Source organism: Salvelinus fontinalis, chromosome 15 (genome assembly GCF_029448725.1).
Source record: "Salvelinus fontinalis isolate EN_2023a chromosome 15, ASM2944872v1, whole genome shotgun sequence".
NCBI classification, from domain to species: domain Eukaryota; kingdom Metazoa; phylum Chordata; class Actinopteri; order Salmoniformes; family Salmonidae; genus Salvelinus; species Salvelinus fontinalis.
Genome location: NC_074679.1, coordinates 22,602,685 through 22,619,220, shown reverse-complemented (window position 1 = coordinate 22,619,220; position 16,536 = coordinate 22,602,685). Strand labels below are relative to the sequence as shown.

Below are 16,536 nucleotides of genomic sequence, written 5' to 3'. Positions count from 1 at the left end.
TTGTAGCATCATACCCAAGAAGACTTGAGGCTGAAATCGCTGACAAAGGTGCTTCAACAAAGTACTGAGCAAAGGGTATGAATACTTATGTAAATATGATATTTCATTATAATTTTTTTATATATATTTTCAAAAATGTCTAAAAAACAGTTTTTGCTTTGTCATTTTGGGGTATTGCGTGTAGTTTGATGAGGGATTTTTTTTTTAAATCAATTTTAGGATAAGGCTGTAACGTAATAACATTTTGAAAAAGTCAAGGGGTCTGAATACTTTCCGAATGCACTGTATATAAACTCCCAGTAATGTATTGGGTAAAACACCAATGTTTCGGCATCACTGTGCCTTCTACAAAGTAAAACTATAAAACATTGTTTTCTGGATACATAATACAATTTCTGAGACACACTCATGCTTCTTATTAATGGAAAAAGTCTTCAATCGAGTGGTTTAATATGTGAGAATCACCTGTGGCAGTCACAGTTGCACATATTTCAGTGCACTTCCTGTACATGTTTGGGCTGACTTCTGTACATGCTCTAGAGTCTAAAGCTGCAGCCTGCCACTGCCACAAAGAGCGATGTGGTCCACAGCTTTGACAACGTTCCCTCACAGAGGCACAGAAGTGAGACCAGAGAGAGGAACTGGGGACCAATGACTCATTTGGCAATTACAACTAAATGGTGATGACACAAATTTCCCATAATAACGGTCTCATTGCAATATACAGAAGATCTGAATCAAAATGTCTATCGACTGCCTGAGACTCTCCTTTACCAAGATCTTACCCAATTCCCGAATGGCGCCGCGGTCTAAGGCAATGCATCTCAGTGCTAGCGGAGTCACTACAGACCCTGGTTTGATTCCAGGCTGTATCACAACAAGCCGTAATTGGGAGTCCCATAGGGCGGCACACAATTGGCCCAGCATCATCCGGGTTAGGGGTTGGCCGGGGTAGGCCATCATTGTAAATAAGAATTTGTTCTTAACTGACTTGCCGCCCTGACTTGCCGCCCTATGTAACAGTAGTTACATAGCAAGAATAAAGTAATTTGATATTTTGATATACACTACATCTAGATAGATATTACTTATATATTATACATCATATTTTCAGTCATAAATATTATAGAGCATTCACAAGTATTCACACACTAGGAGAGAGGTACTGTCTTGACCCATTTGCAGAGGAGCCCAATGTTCCCTGTGTAACACACAGCTGCATGGGTAGCACCTGTCAGAGCCACTGCCGAACAACCCTCAACCTTTCAACGACAGGAAGCCCTTTGGGCTGCTATATCTCCACTGAGGTGTGTGTATGTGTGTGTGTGTGTGTCTGTGTCTGTGTGTGTGGGTGTGCGAGTGTACGCTTGGATGGCAATGCATGAGGGAGTGATGAGATCTTCACATATAAGACTCCCTGCCTGAAAAATTCACTCAACATCCAATTGTTTCTTATGTTCTCTCCAAAAATAGTGTTATATTCTTAGTTGCTATCTTTGATAGGATTACTAGATATCTAAATCATGGATAAAGCTGCTCTGGCTGTAGACCAGTGAAATCGCTGACACCCTGTTGAAGAGCACATTGGGGAGGTTTCATGAGGTACGTCTTCAACATGATGTGCTATATAATGCACTCATCTATATTGGTGTGTTCTCCCATTGAAAGCGTCATTTATCAGGATGATTGTACAACAATGTATACACTTGTCTTCTACAGTAAATGAGCAGAATCAGAAATGTTTAGGCTATATTCAATATTGAGAAGATGTTAACTGTACTGAAAAAACAACATTTGGCTTGGCTTAAAAGGTCATACAAAACAACAGGGCAAAACTGGTCATTTAAGTTAAAACATCTGGTTTGGTGAATGCAATTCTTGTGGTTATTATGCTTTTATTACAAGTTGACACACAATTGTTTAGGGTTTTTGTTTGTCAGGGAGGGATCTGTTGACCAAGAAGGACTTTGTGATTTAGTATCCATCTTTATAGCAAATCATTACAGCTATAGAGTATCTAATATGCATATGTAAAACTTGATAATTTCATGAAAGCAACAACATATTTTCAGAGCAGTCTGACAGATCAGTTGATGTACTTATGGAAGGCCATCTTGTCGATGTAATTCATGAATACAGCTCTGTGAAGAGCAATGCAGGTTAGTCATACCACTAGGTAGCCTAAGGAGCAACGTGTCCAGTCTCCACCTCTGTGTGACCATTGTCCAACCTCCAGTATGACCATTATCACACCACACAGCATCGCAGAGAGTGGAGGTGAAACAGACAGAATCAAAAACAATGTCTCGACAAATGCAGCACAACATAATGATAATAAAGCCAACAAACCAAAGGCAGAGCACTGTGAGTCACACAAACCAATCTGGCCTTTGGCCTTGAGAGGAGGGCAGCCCATCAGCAGCTAAATATGATTCAAATACGATACCAAAAGGGGAATCCTTTCAAATGGAACATTTTGACTTTGTTTCAATTTATTTCTGTAAGAGGCTGCCAGACAGAAGCAGAAGAGATGTTACCCAAAAAACCATCCCTCTCGTCCTCCACCATTCTGTCCCTGAGCATCCCAGTGTAGGGTTAGACTATCGCTACCGGGGTCAGGCATTTCCTGACCCATCAGATTTTCTCACGGATTTGTGCCCTTGGGACAGGCAGTGACTCCAACTAGCCCACTGACCCCGTTACATGAGCCGACCAATGGGATAGGAGTGTAGAACGGGCCTGAGAGCACATTGTCATACTGTACTGCTGAGGGGTAGAGCACTCCATCCGCACCGAGAGCGTGCCACACATGGTTTAACACCGGATTAGTACGATTTTTACAGATAATCACATATTCTATCAAAGAATCCAAACTATGATTCATTCCGAAATTAAGTCAAATAATTATAACACGAAATGTACCTTGTGAAACATTTAGTAATTTGGCGTCTCAACAAAAAAGGTCTCATTAAATTACACTAAAAAAGTATGTGGACATTTGCTCGTCAAACATCTCATTCCAAATTCATGAGCATTAATATGGAGATGGTCCCCCCATTGCTGCTATAACAGCCTCCACTCTTCTGGAAGGCTTTCCACTAGATGTTGGAACATTGCTGCAGGGACTTGCTTCCATTCAACCACAAGAGAATTAGTAAGGTCGGGCACTGATGTTGGGCGATTAGGTCTGGCTCGCAGTTGGCGTTCCAATTCACCCCAAAGGTGTTCGATGGGGTTAAGGTCAGAGTTCTGAGCAGGCCATGGAAAGCCTTTTCATGAAGCTCCCGACGAACAGTTATTGTGCTGACATTGCTTCCAGAGGCAGTTTGCAACTCGGTAGTGAGTGTTCCACTGAGGACAGACAATTTTTACGCGCTGTGCGCTTCAGCGATCCTGTTCTGTCAGCTTGTTTGGCCTACCACTTCGCGGCTCAGTCGTTGTTGCTCCTAGATGTTTTCACTTCACAAAAACAGCACTTACAGTTGATTGGGGCAGCTCTAGCTGGGCAGAAATTTGACAAACTGACTTGTTGGAAAGGTGGCATCCTATGACGGTGCCACGTTGAAAGACACTGAACTCTTCAGTAAGGCCATTCTACTATGTTTCTCTATGGAGATTGCATGGGTGTGTGCTCGATTTTATAAACTGTCAGCAACAGGTGTGGCTGAAATAGCCGAATCCACTAATTTGAAGGGGTGTCGACATACTTTTGTATATAGAGTACTATTGGCAAATCTATTTAATCTATTAACCTATTATTGGCAAATCTCTTCATTGCATCTGTCACCATCTTAAGTCTGTCATATCCCAGCAAACGACACAGTATATGGATCAGTTCTCAGTCCCATGCAGTTCCTCATCACATTACTATTGGACAAGGCCTATATACAGTTTACTGAAGGCGTACATGCCAATGTGTTGTAGTATTTGAAATTGCGATGGGGGATATTTTTAAATCCTGCTACACTCTGGTTGTTGTGTATTGATGTGAAGCTACACAGAAACAAGAATGTATGTTTAATACCTCCTGATCTATTTCACCTTTTAGTCTGGCCAAGATTATTACTTAATTGTTTCACTCGGGTGATTTAGTCATATCAGGACATCCTGAGTTGTTTGTGCAGGGCTGGTGACTTAAGGGATATTTGATGTTTAAATGAATGTTAACATAAAATACATTCTGGGCAAAAAGTTTGTTTATTTGAAATTTTAAGGGATCTGAAATTGAACAGCTCTTTACTTTTAAGAGGGTAATATAATAAACTACAGCTATCTAGTTCACTAAGTCTCTTGGGAACCAAGTCTAAGTATGAGGCACTAAGCAACTATATTGTTTTACTCAAGTACTCAAAAATTGTTATTATACTTTGTCAATCAATCTCTTCTATTATGTGGTGATGTAAACTGACAGAAACTCTTGACTATGTTCCAGGTAAAATGGGATGCAACTATAGTTCAGATTATGATGATGACTGGATAGAGAACCTAGACGAAGTGTGTGACCACTGCAACTGCCCGATTCCCCCCAAGTCAGCTAAACTGGTGAGTGTGTTTCGACGGCGGCATAGCGTCTGGACGTGGCTGGGTAACTGGAGTGGAATGCGAGGAAGAGGGTGTGACATTTTTACATGGTCTCACACAAAAACACACAAACATCTCCAATATGCATTTAATTGAGGTATCAATGAATATTACCTATGCAACCATGGTCTACCTGAAAGGGTGTTGTGCATGTCAGTGCTTGGGAATTGACAATTTACATAATTTGGGAGGAAGTTGGCTTTTGTGTGGGCTTTTGTGTGGGCTTTTGTGTGGGCAATTAACATTCACTAAATGAGATCTTTTTTGGTAACTGAAAAAAATGTGCCAAAACAATTAACTTTTTGTCCCGAATACAAAGTGTTATGTTTGGGGCAAATCCAATACAACATCTTACTGAGTACCACTCTCCATATTTTCAAGCATAGTGGTGGCTGCATCACGTTATGGGTATGCTTGTAATCGTTATGTACAGGGGAGTTTTTCAGGATAAAAATTAACAGGATGGAGCTAAGCACAAGCAAAATCCTTGAGGAAAACCTGGTTCAGTACCCTTTCTTCCAGACACTGGGAGATTAAGTCACATTTCAGCAGGAAAATAACCTAAAACACAAGGCCAAATCTACACTGGAGTTGCTTACCAAGAAGACAGTGAATGTTCCTGAGTGGCCGAGTTACAGTTTTGACTTAAATCTGCTTTAAAATCTTTGGCAAACCTAAAAATGGTTGCCTAGCAATGATGAACAACCAATCTGACAGAGCATGAAGAATTTTGAAAAGAATAATGGGCAAATGTTGCACAATCCAGGTATCGCAAGGTCTTGCCCAGAAAGACTTACAGCTGTAATCGCTGCCAAAGGTGATTCTACCATGTATTGACTCAGGGGGTTGAATACTTATCTAATCAAGATATGTTAGTGTTTTATGTTTTATGAATTCTTTACAAATGTTCACATTTTTCTTCCACTTCGACATTACAGAGTATTTTGTGTAGATTATTGACCCAAAAATGACAATTAAATCCATTTTAATCCCACTTTGTAACACAACAAAATGTGGAAAAAGTAATGCGGTGTGAATACTTTCTAAAGGCACTATAGATTACAAATACAGGAGAAGAGCACATGTGAATGCCATTTTGTTGTGGGCCAGTTTGTTGGCACAAAGTAAACATTACGTAAAACCTGTTAAATGAAATGTAATCTTAATCTGGTTAAAATGGAATTGTTTTTACCGTCAATTAAATTGTAAGTGTAAATCCCCCAGACTTTTCTATTTACTGTTCTCATGCAAATAAAAACTTGAACTTCCATATTGTTAGTACACTGAATGACAATCTTTGAATTCTCAAATGGAAACCTAGGTTATTTTACTGAACCTTAACCTGCTTTGCTCTTATCAGTACACAGATCAACTGATCCCATACCCCTCTCATCTCACGCCTCCCTCTTCCCCTCTACCAGGTATGTTCTTATACATGAATATGTGGGTAAATATGTGCCATCTTCTTGGGGGTCAAATCTGATCATTACTGTTTATGTTTTCCTAACCCATGCGGGTTTTGTGTTGTGCAGATAGCCTGGTGGTTGCCATATACAGCTATGAACCCAACCACAGTGATGACCTGGGATTTGAGAAGGGGGACAAGCTGAAGATCCTCAATAAGTAAGAATAGGGGAGGATGTGTGATGATGCCATTTACTTTTTAGAGGATGTGGTATAGTTGTGTAGTTATGCAAAAGTGCGTAGTTGTTTGACGGAGCATGACACATTGCCAAGCCTTGGAAAGTATGATATAGTGAGATATTGTGTGTTAGTTAGAACAGCTATACTACATGTAAGTGTTGTTGTTGTGTGTGCTGTCTAGGGATGACCCGGAGTGGTTCATGGCAGAGTCGCTCATCACAGGCCAGAAGGGCTTCATCCCATACAACTTTGTGGCCCCCCTGAACTCCATGGAGATGGAGACGTAAGTCAATTCAGAAACTCAAATAACTGGATTTAATTTCACTTTAAGTCACGTAGGAAGAACATACATCACCCAACAGCGTCTACTCAACCCCAACACCATCTCCCCATACACAACAGTCAACACCCGTTAAGGGAAAGGGATGTGGTTTTGTTTGAAGTTCTACGCCTGTTTGTTGTGTTTCAGATGGTTTTTCAAGAACCTCTCCAGAAATGATGCCATGAGGCTCCTGCTAGCTCCGGGGAACACACAGGGCTCCTTCGTGGTCAGAGAGAGTGAGACCACCAAAGGCTCCTTCTCCTTGTCTGTCAGGGAATTTGATCCGAACACGGGAGACACGGTCAAGCACTACCGAATCCGCAACTTGGATACTGGTGGTTTCTACATCACCGCAAAGATATCCTTCAACTCCCTGAAAGAGCTGGTCCAGCATCACTCACGTACGTGCTATGACTCACATCCTGTCTGAACTCCTGGAACGATGCCTCCAGTCAGAACACAATAATACATCAGCCAAACAATACATATAGCTTTGGTACCAAAAACCGTTACCATACCATCCATAGTGCACATACTCATCTGTTTTAAAATGTGAACCGTATAAGGTGGCATTGTTTGACCTTTGACTCTGCCTGTGTTGTATGTGTCTGCAGGTGAGGCGGATGGCCTGTGCACCCGGTTGATGAAGCCCTGCCAGTCCCGTGTGCCCCAGAAACCCTGGTGGCAGGACGAATGGGAGATCCCCCGAGAGTCCCTCAAGATGGAGCGCAGGCTCGGGGCCGGGCAGTTTGGGGAAGTCTGGATGGGTGAGTAAAGGATATATTGTACTTTTTACTCCATACATTTTCCTTGACACCCAAAGGTACTCGTTACATTTTGAATGCTTAGCAGGACAGGAATAGTCAAATTCACACACATATCAACAGAACATCCCTGGTCATCCATACTGCCTCTGATCTGGCAGACTCACTAAACACGCATGCTTCGTTTGTAAATTATGTCTGAATATTGGAGTGTGCCGCTGGCTTTCCGTAAATTTTAAAAACAAGAAAGTATATTTTAAACCAAATACTTTTAGACTTTTACTCAAGTAGTATTTTACTGGGTGACTTTTACTTGAGTCCTCTTTTCTTAAGGTATCTTTACTTTTACTCAAGTATGACAGTTGGGAACTTTTTCCACCACTGTTCAGGCTATATACAACCACAGTGGACATTTTCAGAATACAAATGTGTGTGTTGGTTTACATAGATGCCCTAGATATAAAGCAACCAGTTGCTCAATCTGGTTTTGGGCCTGTCTCTCTCTGTCTGCCAGAGCAGCTTTAGTTTAGGCTTTAGTTCTGCATTGTGTGTAATTTCCTAAATACTGCCATGACTGCAGGGCTTGTTTGAGCTGGTATAAAGTCTCTTGGGATTGATGTCAGGTATCAGTTGGATTACGCAAGAGCCAGTGAGCGTTCTAGGTTGAAGATCTAGTCAAAAACCAGAGTCTGTAGCTAAGTCTCTCTGAAGCTCTTCACATTAGTTCATACATGTATGTCTATATTACAATATTTACTATCGCCTCCCATTGTGACCCTAAAATCAAACATTAGACAAGAAACTCCAAAGTTTTGATGGTGAGAATATATTGTAATGTAATCTAAACCCTCCTCACTATTTTTCCATTGGAGGGGGAGATTTCCCTATCGTCCATCTTCATGTATGTGAACACAATGCTACATTCAAAACAACCCCCTGTATCAGAGCTCAAAATAGCCTGCCATGGAACTTTGTATTAACAATTTCCTCCTGCATGCGATCTTGGCAACATGTTTGTTTTTCCTTTCCTCATCCGAACAGCAGCAACTGAATACACCCACATCATTGGGGGGGTTGTTGTTTCACATTAAATGTTTATCCACGCTTGTCAGATTGGAAAAAAGTTCATCACCATTTTTGTTTTAGATAAAATGTAGAGAAGAATGCTTTCAATAACAAAACAAGTTGATTCTCCCCCTTACAGCATAGGTTATATAACTCAACTAGTTGAGAGTGACCGATAGTGAACTTGCATGTCCTCAAGTGACTCTATCATAGGCCTACACATCGTATACTACACTACTGAATAATAACACTGTAGTGTGATAGTAGTATTACCATATACTGTATATTTATTTACTGTATCACCAATGGCCTTCCTCTATGCTGCAGGTCTGTACAACAACCACAGACGGGTGGCCATTAAGAACCTGAAGGTGGGCACCATGTCCATGGCTGCTTTCCTGGCCGAGGCCAACCTGATGAAAGAGCTGCAGCACCCGCGCCTGGTGCGCCTCTTCGCCGTGGTAACCCAGGAGCCCATCTACATCATCACAGAGTTCATGGAGAACGGTGGGTGTCACTATCTAGGTTTACATTGTTATTAGGCTAATGGTCAATGCTCGTCTTCAGGGTAAGACTAACTCCCTATACGATAGGTAACCTTGATCCTATTCTATTCAGTTCTTCTATTTTGGTGAACCTGCGGGACTTGCCTTAACTAAAATAATCAAATCAACAAACGTGAACTTTAACTCTGTTTTCCCCGACCAGCCGGGGCCTCTGATGTCTACACACCAAAGGGAAGTCTGTTCTGACTGGGAAAAAAGTGATGTCAAATAGGAGAGTGGTGATTCACCGTCTCATTGTTCAGTGATGGGACCTGTGTCAACCCCCATGGGCGCGTGGCTCCATTCCAGTGTCAGTACACAGACCCCCCCCCCCACCCCCTTCAACCCCCATAATCCCCCAGTCAGACGAGGCCTTTCAGCCACTGTCCAGTGACTACTCTCTTTCTCTCCTCACACAACAAAGAGAGAGGCTGCCTGTAAAAGGGTAGCAAACCCAGACGAACAAAAATGTCACCATGGTTACAGGTGCACTGCACTGCACACAGACTGACACTGAACACGTAACTTCATAGAATAACAACATATTTTGATACCAATATGTTCTCTCCAGTAGCCTCGGTCTTAACCTCTGACTACTGTTAGTGTATCACCTGCATGTTTTCACATTGCCCTCAAAGTTTGTTGTTGCCTTTTTGAAGGCCTTACATTGCGATAGACAATAACAAAGCACATTGGAAGACACTGTTACTCGTGCATCACCATCTTCAGTATGTAAGTGCTCCGAGCTAGTGAATGTCAGGTCTTTGTATAGTCCTCTATAAGCTGTCTCTTTGTTTGTGATTCATGTGTTCACAGACACAATTGTTGCCTCTGTTGTCACTAGAAAGGAAGGCTTGATGTTCCCATCCTCTCAATTTGTCCTTTTTTTCATCACTGAAGACAATACAACTGGAAAATTACAGGCGTGGCACCCTTAACATCCCCCGCAACCTTGGTTTATACCGCGACCTTGGCGCACATACATCAAAGGAGTCCTCCAAAGAAGCCTGTTGCCTTTCTTTCCTGGAACAGTCATTCCTCTTTTCTTAAGGCATTTCCTGCTGCTATTCTTGGCTGGCTGAGGTCCTGTGGCATCGTTCTGTTTTAATCAAACACAACATAGAGATGGAGGAGCCATGCCCTGTCAAATAGAAGCCATGCATCACATTGACTGATGGTGAACGAACTTCGTGGGAATGTTAATTTTCTAATTTAAAAATCTGTCTGAGACATCTAAATGTAGTTTGAATGGCAGTGTTGAGAGTCATTGATCTTTCCCACAAGGAATTTCACTGAACATAGATTGAGATAACATTATTTGTATCTTATAATAATTCCACCTACATTTTTTTAGGTCTTGCCAATTAATTGATATTCAAATTATTGTTACATTCTAAAATATGTGAGAATAATAATGTGGACATTGCCTGACTAAATAGATTGGATGCATGCATGCTGATTTTTCTGTAGCCTATGTGGCCGACACAGAGACACATAATAAACCCATGAATAGCAGTAGAATTCATCTCACCATTTGAATCTCACCATCACTTTTTATAATGACAGTGACCAAAAAACAGGTATTTTTTTAAATGGATGGATTTGTATTGGACGCCAAGTTGAAACCAACCTTAAGTGTTGTCCTCATAATAACCACACTTGGTTTTACCGCAACAGAGTAGTGCAACACCCTTTAAATTAAGTGACGGGAAACAAACGAAAGTGGCCACATCGCTCACAAAAACTGATCAAAAATGTAATCACAGGTAATTATAAAGGGAGCAGGAGAACTTCTAAATTGGCTACAATAATTACAATAACTTTTCAAGCACCAAGTAAGGACATTTTCAAGGGTTGGCCTATTCCAGTACAAATTCATGTTCAATAGGCTAATTCAAGCCCCTTGTAGTGTTTAAAATTGCAGGTGTAACATGGAAAACAACATGCATTTGTCATGTTAATTCATTAACAGATCATGTTGTGAATAAGCCCACTAGACGATGTCATTTGTTGTCATTATATCCAGAATAACTCATATGAATAGCGTTGGGTGTTGATCAATAGTCCTATACAAGTGTGCACAGTAGACTCAGTGTCCAATCCGAGGTACAAAAACATAAGAAAACATGAACTCATTACCTTGATGATTTCTCTGTTAAACTTAACGAGACCCTGCTGTAAATGAAACAGACAACAACCGATGATTAACCTCAATTCACTCGGGATATTAGATTCAATGTGGATCCAGGCACAATATATATTCTGGACATTCCTCACAAACACCTTTTCTTCCAGTACTTGGGCTGTTGTTGCATCGCTTACCCTATCACAACAGCTGTTCGTCACTTGACTGTCAATCAGTAAAAAGTTTGAAATTATCACAGCGTAACTAACCAATTGGACACCAAATGGCATTCAACAAGTATTATGCATAATTACTGAAGAACCACAATAATGACAGTATCGATTTAGGTTTTAAGTATCAAGCTAAGGTAGCTTTTTTGGTTAGATGCACTCGATTTTGCAATGCCTACATTATTTTGGATTTGTGTGCCCATGAAAACTGTTTTCAAGCCATACCATAAGGAGACACTAAATGTTATGTAGTTACACTGCATTTCTGATATCTCTATACAACAAACTGTCCAACAGCTAGATCCATGATTCTTACAGGGTTCAAGTTCAATGTCTAATTTAACTGATTAATGCTTAATATATGTATAACGACAACTTACACTGCTATAAATGCAAGGATTTTGGACAAATCCTTCAAGACACCAACCATGATAAAGGGTTAAACATAGGTTTTAAATCAACTGGTGAATTTTATTTACTATAGCTATGATCCCTTATATCTTAATGTAATGACATGATGAAAAAAATCTGCTGATTATTATCAATGACTTATCAACAGCTGTAGCAAATTGTCCAGTGTAGGAAATATTCACTGGTACCCTAGCTTATAGAAAGACCCATATATGTCATTTTAATAACTTGATCATACTTTATTACAGGCGCTCTTGTAGATTTTCTCAAGACGCCCGAGGGATCCAGAATACCCATCAACACCCTCATAGATATGGCGTCTCAGGCAAGTCCCCTGCTCTTTACTTCAATCTCAATAGCTCTCTATACACTGTCTCCCAAACTCTGTCTCACTATCCCCTCAAGTCGCTCTTTCCTTTTCTATTCTATTCTATTTCTATTCTATTCCCCGTGTGGCTCAGTTGGTAGAGCATGGCGCTTGCAACGCCAGGGTTGTGGGTTCGATTCCCACGGGGGGCCAGTACAAAAAAAGTATGAATGTATGTACTTGTAAGTCGCTCTGGATAAGAGCGTCTGCTAAATGACTTAAATGTAATGTAATGTATTCTCTCTGTATGATCGTCGTCGACAGGAAACAGCCCTTGCTATTATGAGGCTTACACTAATCTCCCTGTAACAATGGAGACCCCTGTGTGAGGTTTATTAACAATAACACCATAAGTCTAGACACATTGACAGAAATCTAACTGTGTCACCACCACTGTGTTACTCACCCCTTGAACTTCATAAGATCAAGAAAGCAGTTGTATTGCTGTTTGAGCCTCTCGTATAAGGACAAATTACTTAGGAGTGGTTTGACGGCCAAATATTGGGCCAAAGACGGGAGAACATCTGCTTACACCAACATCTAATTTAATTGGGCTACACTAACGTAATGTTATGGTTCAATTATATTAAAAAACACGAGCTGGCGCACACCCAGAATAATAGCTTGTGTGGAGGTGCTGACTAACAGTGAATAAACTATAAACTATCAAAATAAAGAAAGTCGCACACTCCATGTATAAACTCCCAGCAATTTCATGGGTATTTACCAACGTTTCGGCATCACTGTGCCTTCTTCAGGGTTCAATTATGTACTCTCATTTACAGTAATGGAAATTGAGCCACATGGAGGTGTAATTGGGTTACAGGGATGTCAAATAGCCAAGCTCAGAGTACTCAGAGTACTCTGTTGCAGAGGAAGAGCCTACTCTATGGAAGGTATTATGGAAAAAGACAACGTTCCTGAGCAATAGCTAGAACACTGACGGCATTCAGCATCATACATTGCTGTGAGCACGTAGTGAGTAAGAACACAACTGCCATGGAACTGCCATGGAATGAGTCCTGTAAGAAATGACTCTGGCCCAACTGGAAACTCTGTCTAGTGTATCGTGCTATTGAGAGCAGGGCTGCCTGTTTAGAGTCAGAATATCTTCACATCAACTGAAAGTGAGGGCAGAGGGGCATCTAAGATGTGTTTTTTGTGTGTGACGTGACAGACAGGGAAACAACATGAACCCTAGAGCTAGTGAGTGAAAATTTAGACATTTTTGGGCATGATGATGAGGTCAAGTTCATACAACACACGCACCTCTCGGTTTTCTCCCAAGGACCTCGGGCCCCATGACGCCTATCTGTGAGATTATTACGTCTGAAATATGCATCAATGTCTGCTTAAACACACACACACACGTACATGAAGGGGGCGGTGAGAACACACTCATTCCTACCACAGAAAAACTTGCACACTCTTACCATCATATGTTTCATAATCATACTCATTTTTCTCACACAGGAAATGTTACGGTTTTGCCTTTATTAAATTAATTTAGGGTAAAGACAAATATGATTAGATCAGTCACAATTATAACCTGCCTGTGAAAACTGGGTGGAGCACCAAGGTGAGGAACAGAGATTTGATCTAAGGAAGTGGGGAACCTCCCTGTCACAGGATTCTTCCTCTGCCCTGTCTGTCTCTAATACATACACACACCAGCAGCATACCACCCTGCATAACACTGCTGGCTTGCTTCTGAAGCTAAGCAGGGTTGGTCCTGGTCAGTCCCTGGATGGGAGACCAGATGCTGCTGGAAGTGGTGTTGGAGGTCCAGTAGGAGGCACTCTTTCCTCTGGTCTAAACAATATCTCAATGCCCCAGGGCAGTGATTGGGGACACTGTCCTGTATAGGGTGCCGTCTTTCGGATGGGACGTTAAACGGGTGTCCTGACTCTCTGAGGTCATTAAAGATCCCATGGCACTTATCGCAAGAGTAGGGGTGTTAACCCCGGTGTCCTGGCTAAATTCCCAATCTGGCCCTCAAACCATCATGGTCACCTAATAATCCCCAGTTTACAATTGGCTCATTCATCCCCCTCCTCTCCCCTGTAACTATTCCCCAGGTCGTTGCTGCAAATGAGAACGTGTTCTCAGTCAACTTACCTGGTAAAATAACGGAAAAATAAATAAATAAATAAACACACACACACACACACACACACAGTGTATTCATAAGTCTTTGCCAGGTTAAGCCCTGCCTTATCTCAGCTCACTGGTCACCATAGCAGCACCCACCTGTAGCAGGCGCTCCAGCAGGTATATTTCACTGGTCACCCCCAAAGCCAATTCCTGCTTCGGCCGCATTTCCTTCCAGTTCTCTACTGGAACTAACTGCAAAAATCACTGAAGCTGGAGATTCATATCTCCCTCACTAGCTGTCAGAGCAGCTCACAGATCACTGCACCTGTACATAGCCCATCTGTAAATAGCCCATCCAACTACCTCATTCCCATACTGTTATTTATTTTATATATTTTGCTCCTTGCACCCCAGTATCTCTACTTGCACACTCAACTTCTGCACATTTATCACTCCAGTGTTTAATTGCTATATTGTAATTATTTAGCCACTACGGCCTATTCATTGCCTTACCTCCCTTATCCTATCTTATTTGCACACACTGTAAATATATATATTTTTTAATTGTATTATTGACTGTATGTTTGTTATTCTATGTATAACTCTGTGTTGTTGTTTGGGTCGCACTGCTTTGCTTTATCTTGGCCAGGTCGCAGTTATAAATGAGAACTTGTTCTCATCTAGCCTACCTGGTAAATAAAGGGGGAAAATCCTTCCTTATGTTGTACTGCCTCCTGTAGGTGGCTGAGGGAATGGCCTACATTGAAGAGAAGAACTACATCCATCGGGACCTCCGAGCGGCAAACATCCTGGTGTCTGATGAGCTCATCTGTAAGATTGCTGACTTTGGACTCGCAAGACTCATCGAGGACAACGAGTACACAGCCAGAGAGGGTAGAATGACTTTCCTTAGTTTACACTATAAAAATGGATGTGCTTGAATGTTCTGAGTGCTTTCTGCTATGCCAGGAACTCTCTCTGTACTATAGCCCCGCCAAGTGTTCATGTAGAATGCATTGGGTGCTATTGAAATGAACATAACCATAAACTAAACCTACTTCACTTTTCAGGTGCCAAATTCCCCATTAAATGGACAGCACCTGAAGCTATAAACTACGGAACCTTTTCCATCAAGTCAGATGTGTGGTCTTTTGGGATCCTCTTGACAGAGATAGTGACGTATGGTCGTATCCCATATCCAGGTATTTGACTGAGGATACTCCACACCATTCTCCAAATAGCTCCTGTATACAGTAATCCTCAAAAATCACATATTTTGTTCACCAAAATACATTTAAGTCATTTTAGCAGACGCTCTTATCGAGAGCGACTTACAAATTGGAAAGTTCATACATATTCATCCTGGTCCCCCCGTGGGAATTGAACCCTGGTCCCCCCCGTGGGAATTGAACCCACAACCCTGGCGTTGCAAGCGCCATGCTCTACCAACTGAGCCACACGGGACCCAAAATACAACACTTTTCCCATATTATCAGCCAGACTGCATCCCCATCTCTTGTCTTCTCCCACTGTCAGGCATGAGTAACCCAGAGGTGATCCAGAACCTGGAGCGAGGCTACCGGATGTCCCGATCGGAGGACTGCCCTGAAGGTCTGTACAACATTATGAACCTGTGCTGGAATGAGAGCCCAGAGAACCGGCCAACCTTTGAGTACCTGAGGAGCGTTCTGGAGGACTTCTTCACAGCAACAGAGGGGCTGTACCAAGAACAGCCTTGCTAAGGCATACAGACATGGGATAGGAGAGGTCATGACAGACATTAACTCCAACTGTTAAAACACAGAGATATAATCCCAGGTTATATGCTTTTGATACTGTCTGTCTGAGAACCTTGCTGGATCTCCTTTCAAAACACAGTTTGTTGTCTTAGGTGTATATCTGTCTGTCTACAGAGCCTAATAGTTTAAAGAAGGATGCAATGAAAGCATATATAGTGTAACATTTTTGAGAGCTCAGGGAAGATACCACAGTACTTTTGTATCCTCTCATTTCTTTGACATTTCATGTTATTTGTTCCATTTTGTACTGTTTAGATATTGCTATAATCTATTTCTATATTTTGCTATGCGTTTGAAGACTATAAATGGAAGATGACATGATGTATCTTACAAAAGCACAAATGTTAGGCCTACTCTGTTCATTCACCTGTTAATGCCATTGACAAGAAATTCATATGAAATGTCAATGATGCTCATTCAATAAAAAGTAAAGTAAAACATAAAAAGGAATGTAAACATGAGCAATAAGTGTCCTTTTTTTTTTTAAGATGCCTACCAGAAATCCAAAACGGTCCTTGTTGTGGCGGGATGTGTCTGCAACATTGTAAACTACTACTTGATTGGTTCAAGTGACGTTCCACAAAGTAAC

The 16,536-nt window shown here is 41.4% G+C and overlaps 1 protein-coding gene across 1 annotated transcript; it reads left to right on the top strand.

Moving 5' to 3' along the window:
- Positions 1-1,340: 1,340 nt before the first annotated feature.
- Positions 1,341-16,393, top strand: LOC129811555 (proto-oncogene tyrosine-protein kinase LCK-like). The gene is made up of 12 exons (XM_055862956.1): positions 1,341-1,602; positions 4,433-4,542; positions 5,942-6,002; positions 6,114-6,204; positions 6,407-6,508; positions 6,695-6,948; positions 7,162-7,314; positions 8,704-8,883; positions 11,936-12,012; positions 14,889-15,042; positions 15,219-15,350; positions 15,685-16,393. The coding sequence occupies exons 2-12, from the start codon at positions 4,438-4,440 to the stop codon at positions 15,888-15,890; spliced, it is 1,515 nt and encodes a 504-aa protein (XP_055718931.1). The 5' UTR covers positions 1,341-1,602; positions 4,433-4,437; the 3' UTR covers positions 15,891-16,393.
- Positions 16,394-16,536: the final 143 nt, after the last annotated feature.

Coding starts and splice junctions, on each gene's coding strand:
- LOC129811555 (XM_055862956.1), top strand. CDS start 4,438: ATGGGATGCAACTATAGTTCAGATTATGATGATGACTGGATAGAGAAC. Junction 6,949..7,161: donor GCTGGTCCAGCATCACTCAC/GTACGTGCTATG, acceptor ATGTGTCTGCAG/GTGAGGCGGATGGCCTGTGC. Junction 15,351..15,684: donor TGGTCGTATCCCATATCCAG/GTATTTGACTGA, acceptor TCCCACTGTCAG/GCATGAGTAACCCAGAGGTG.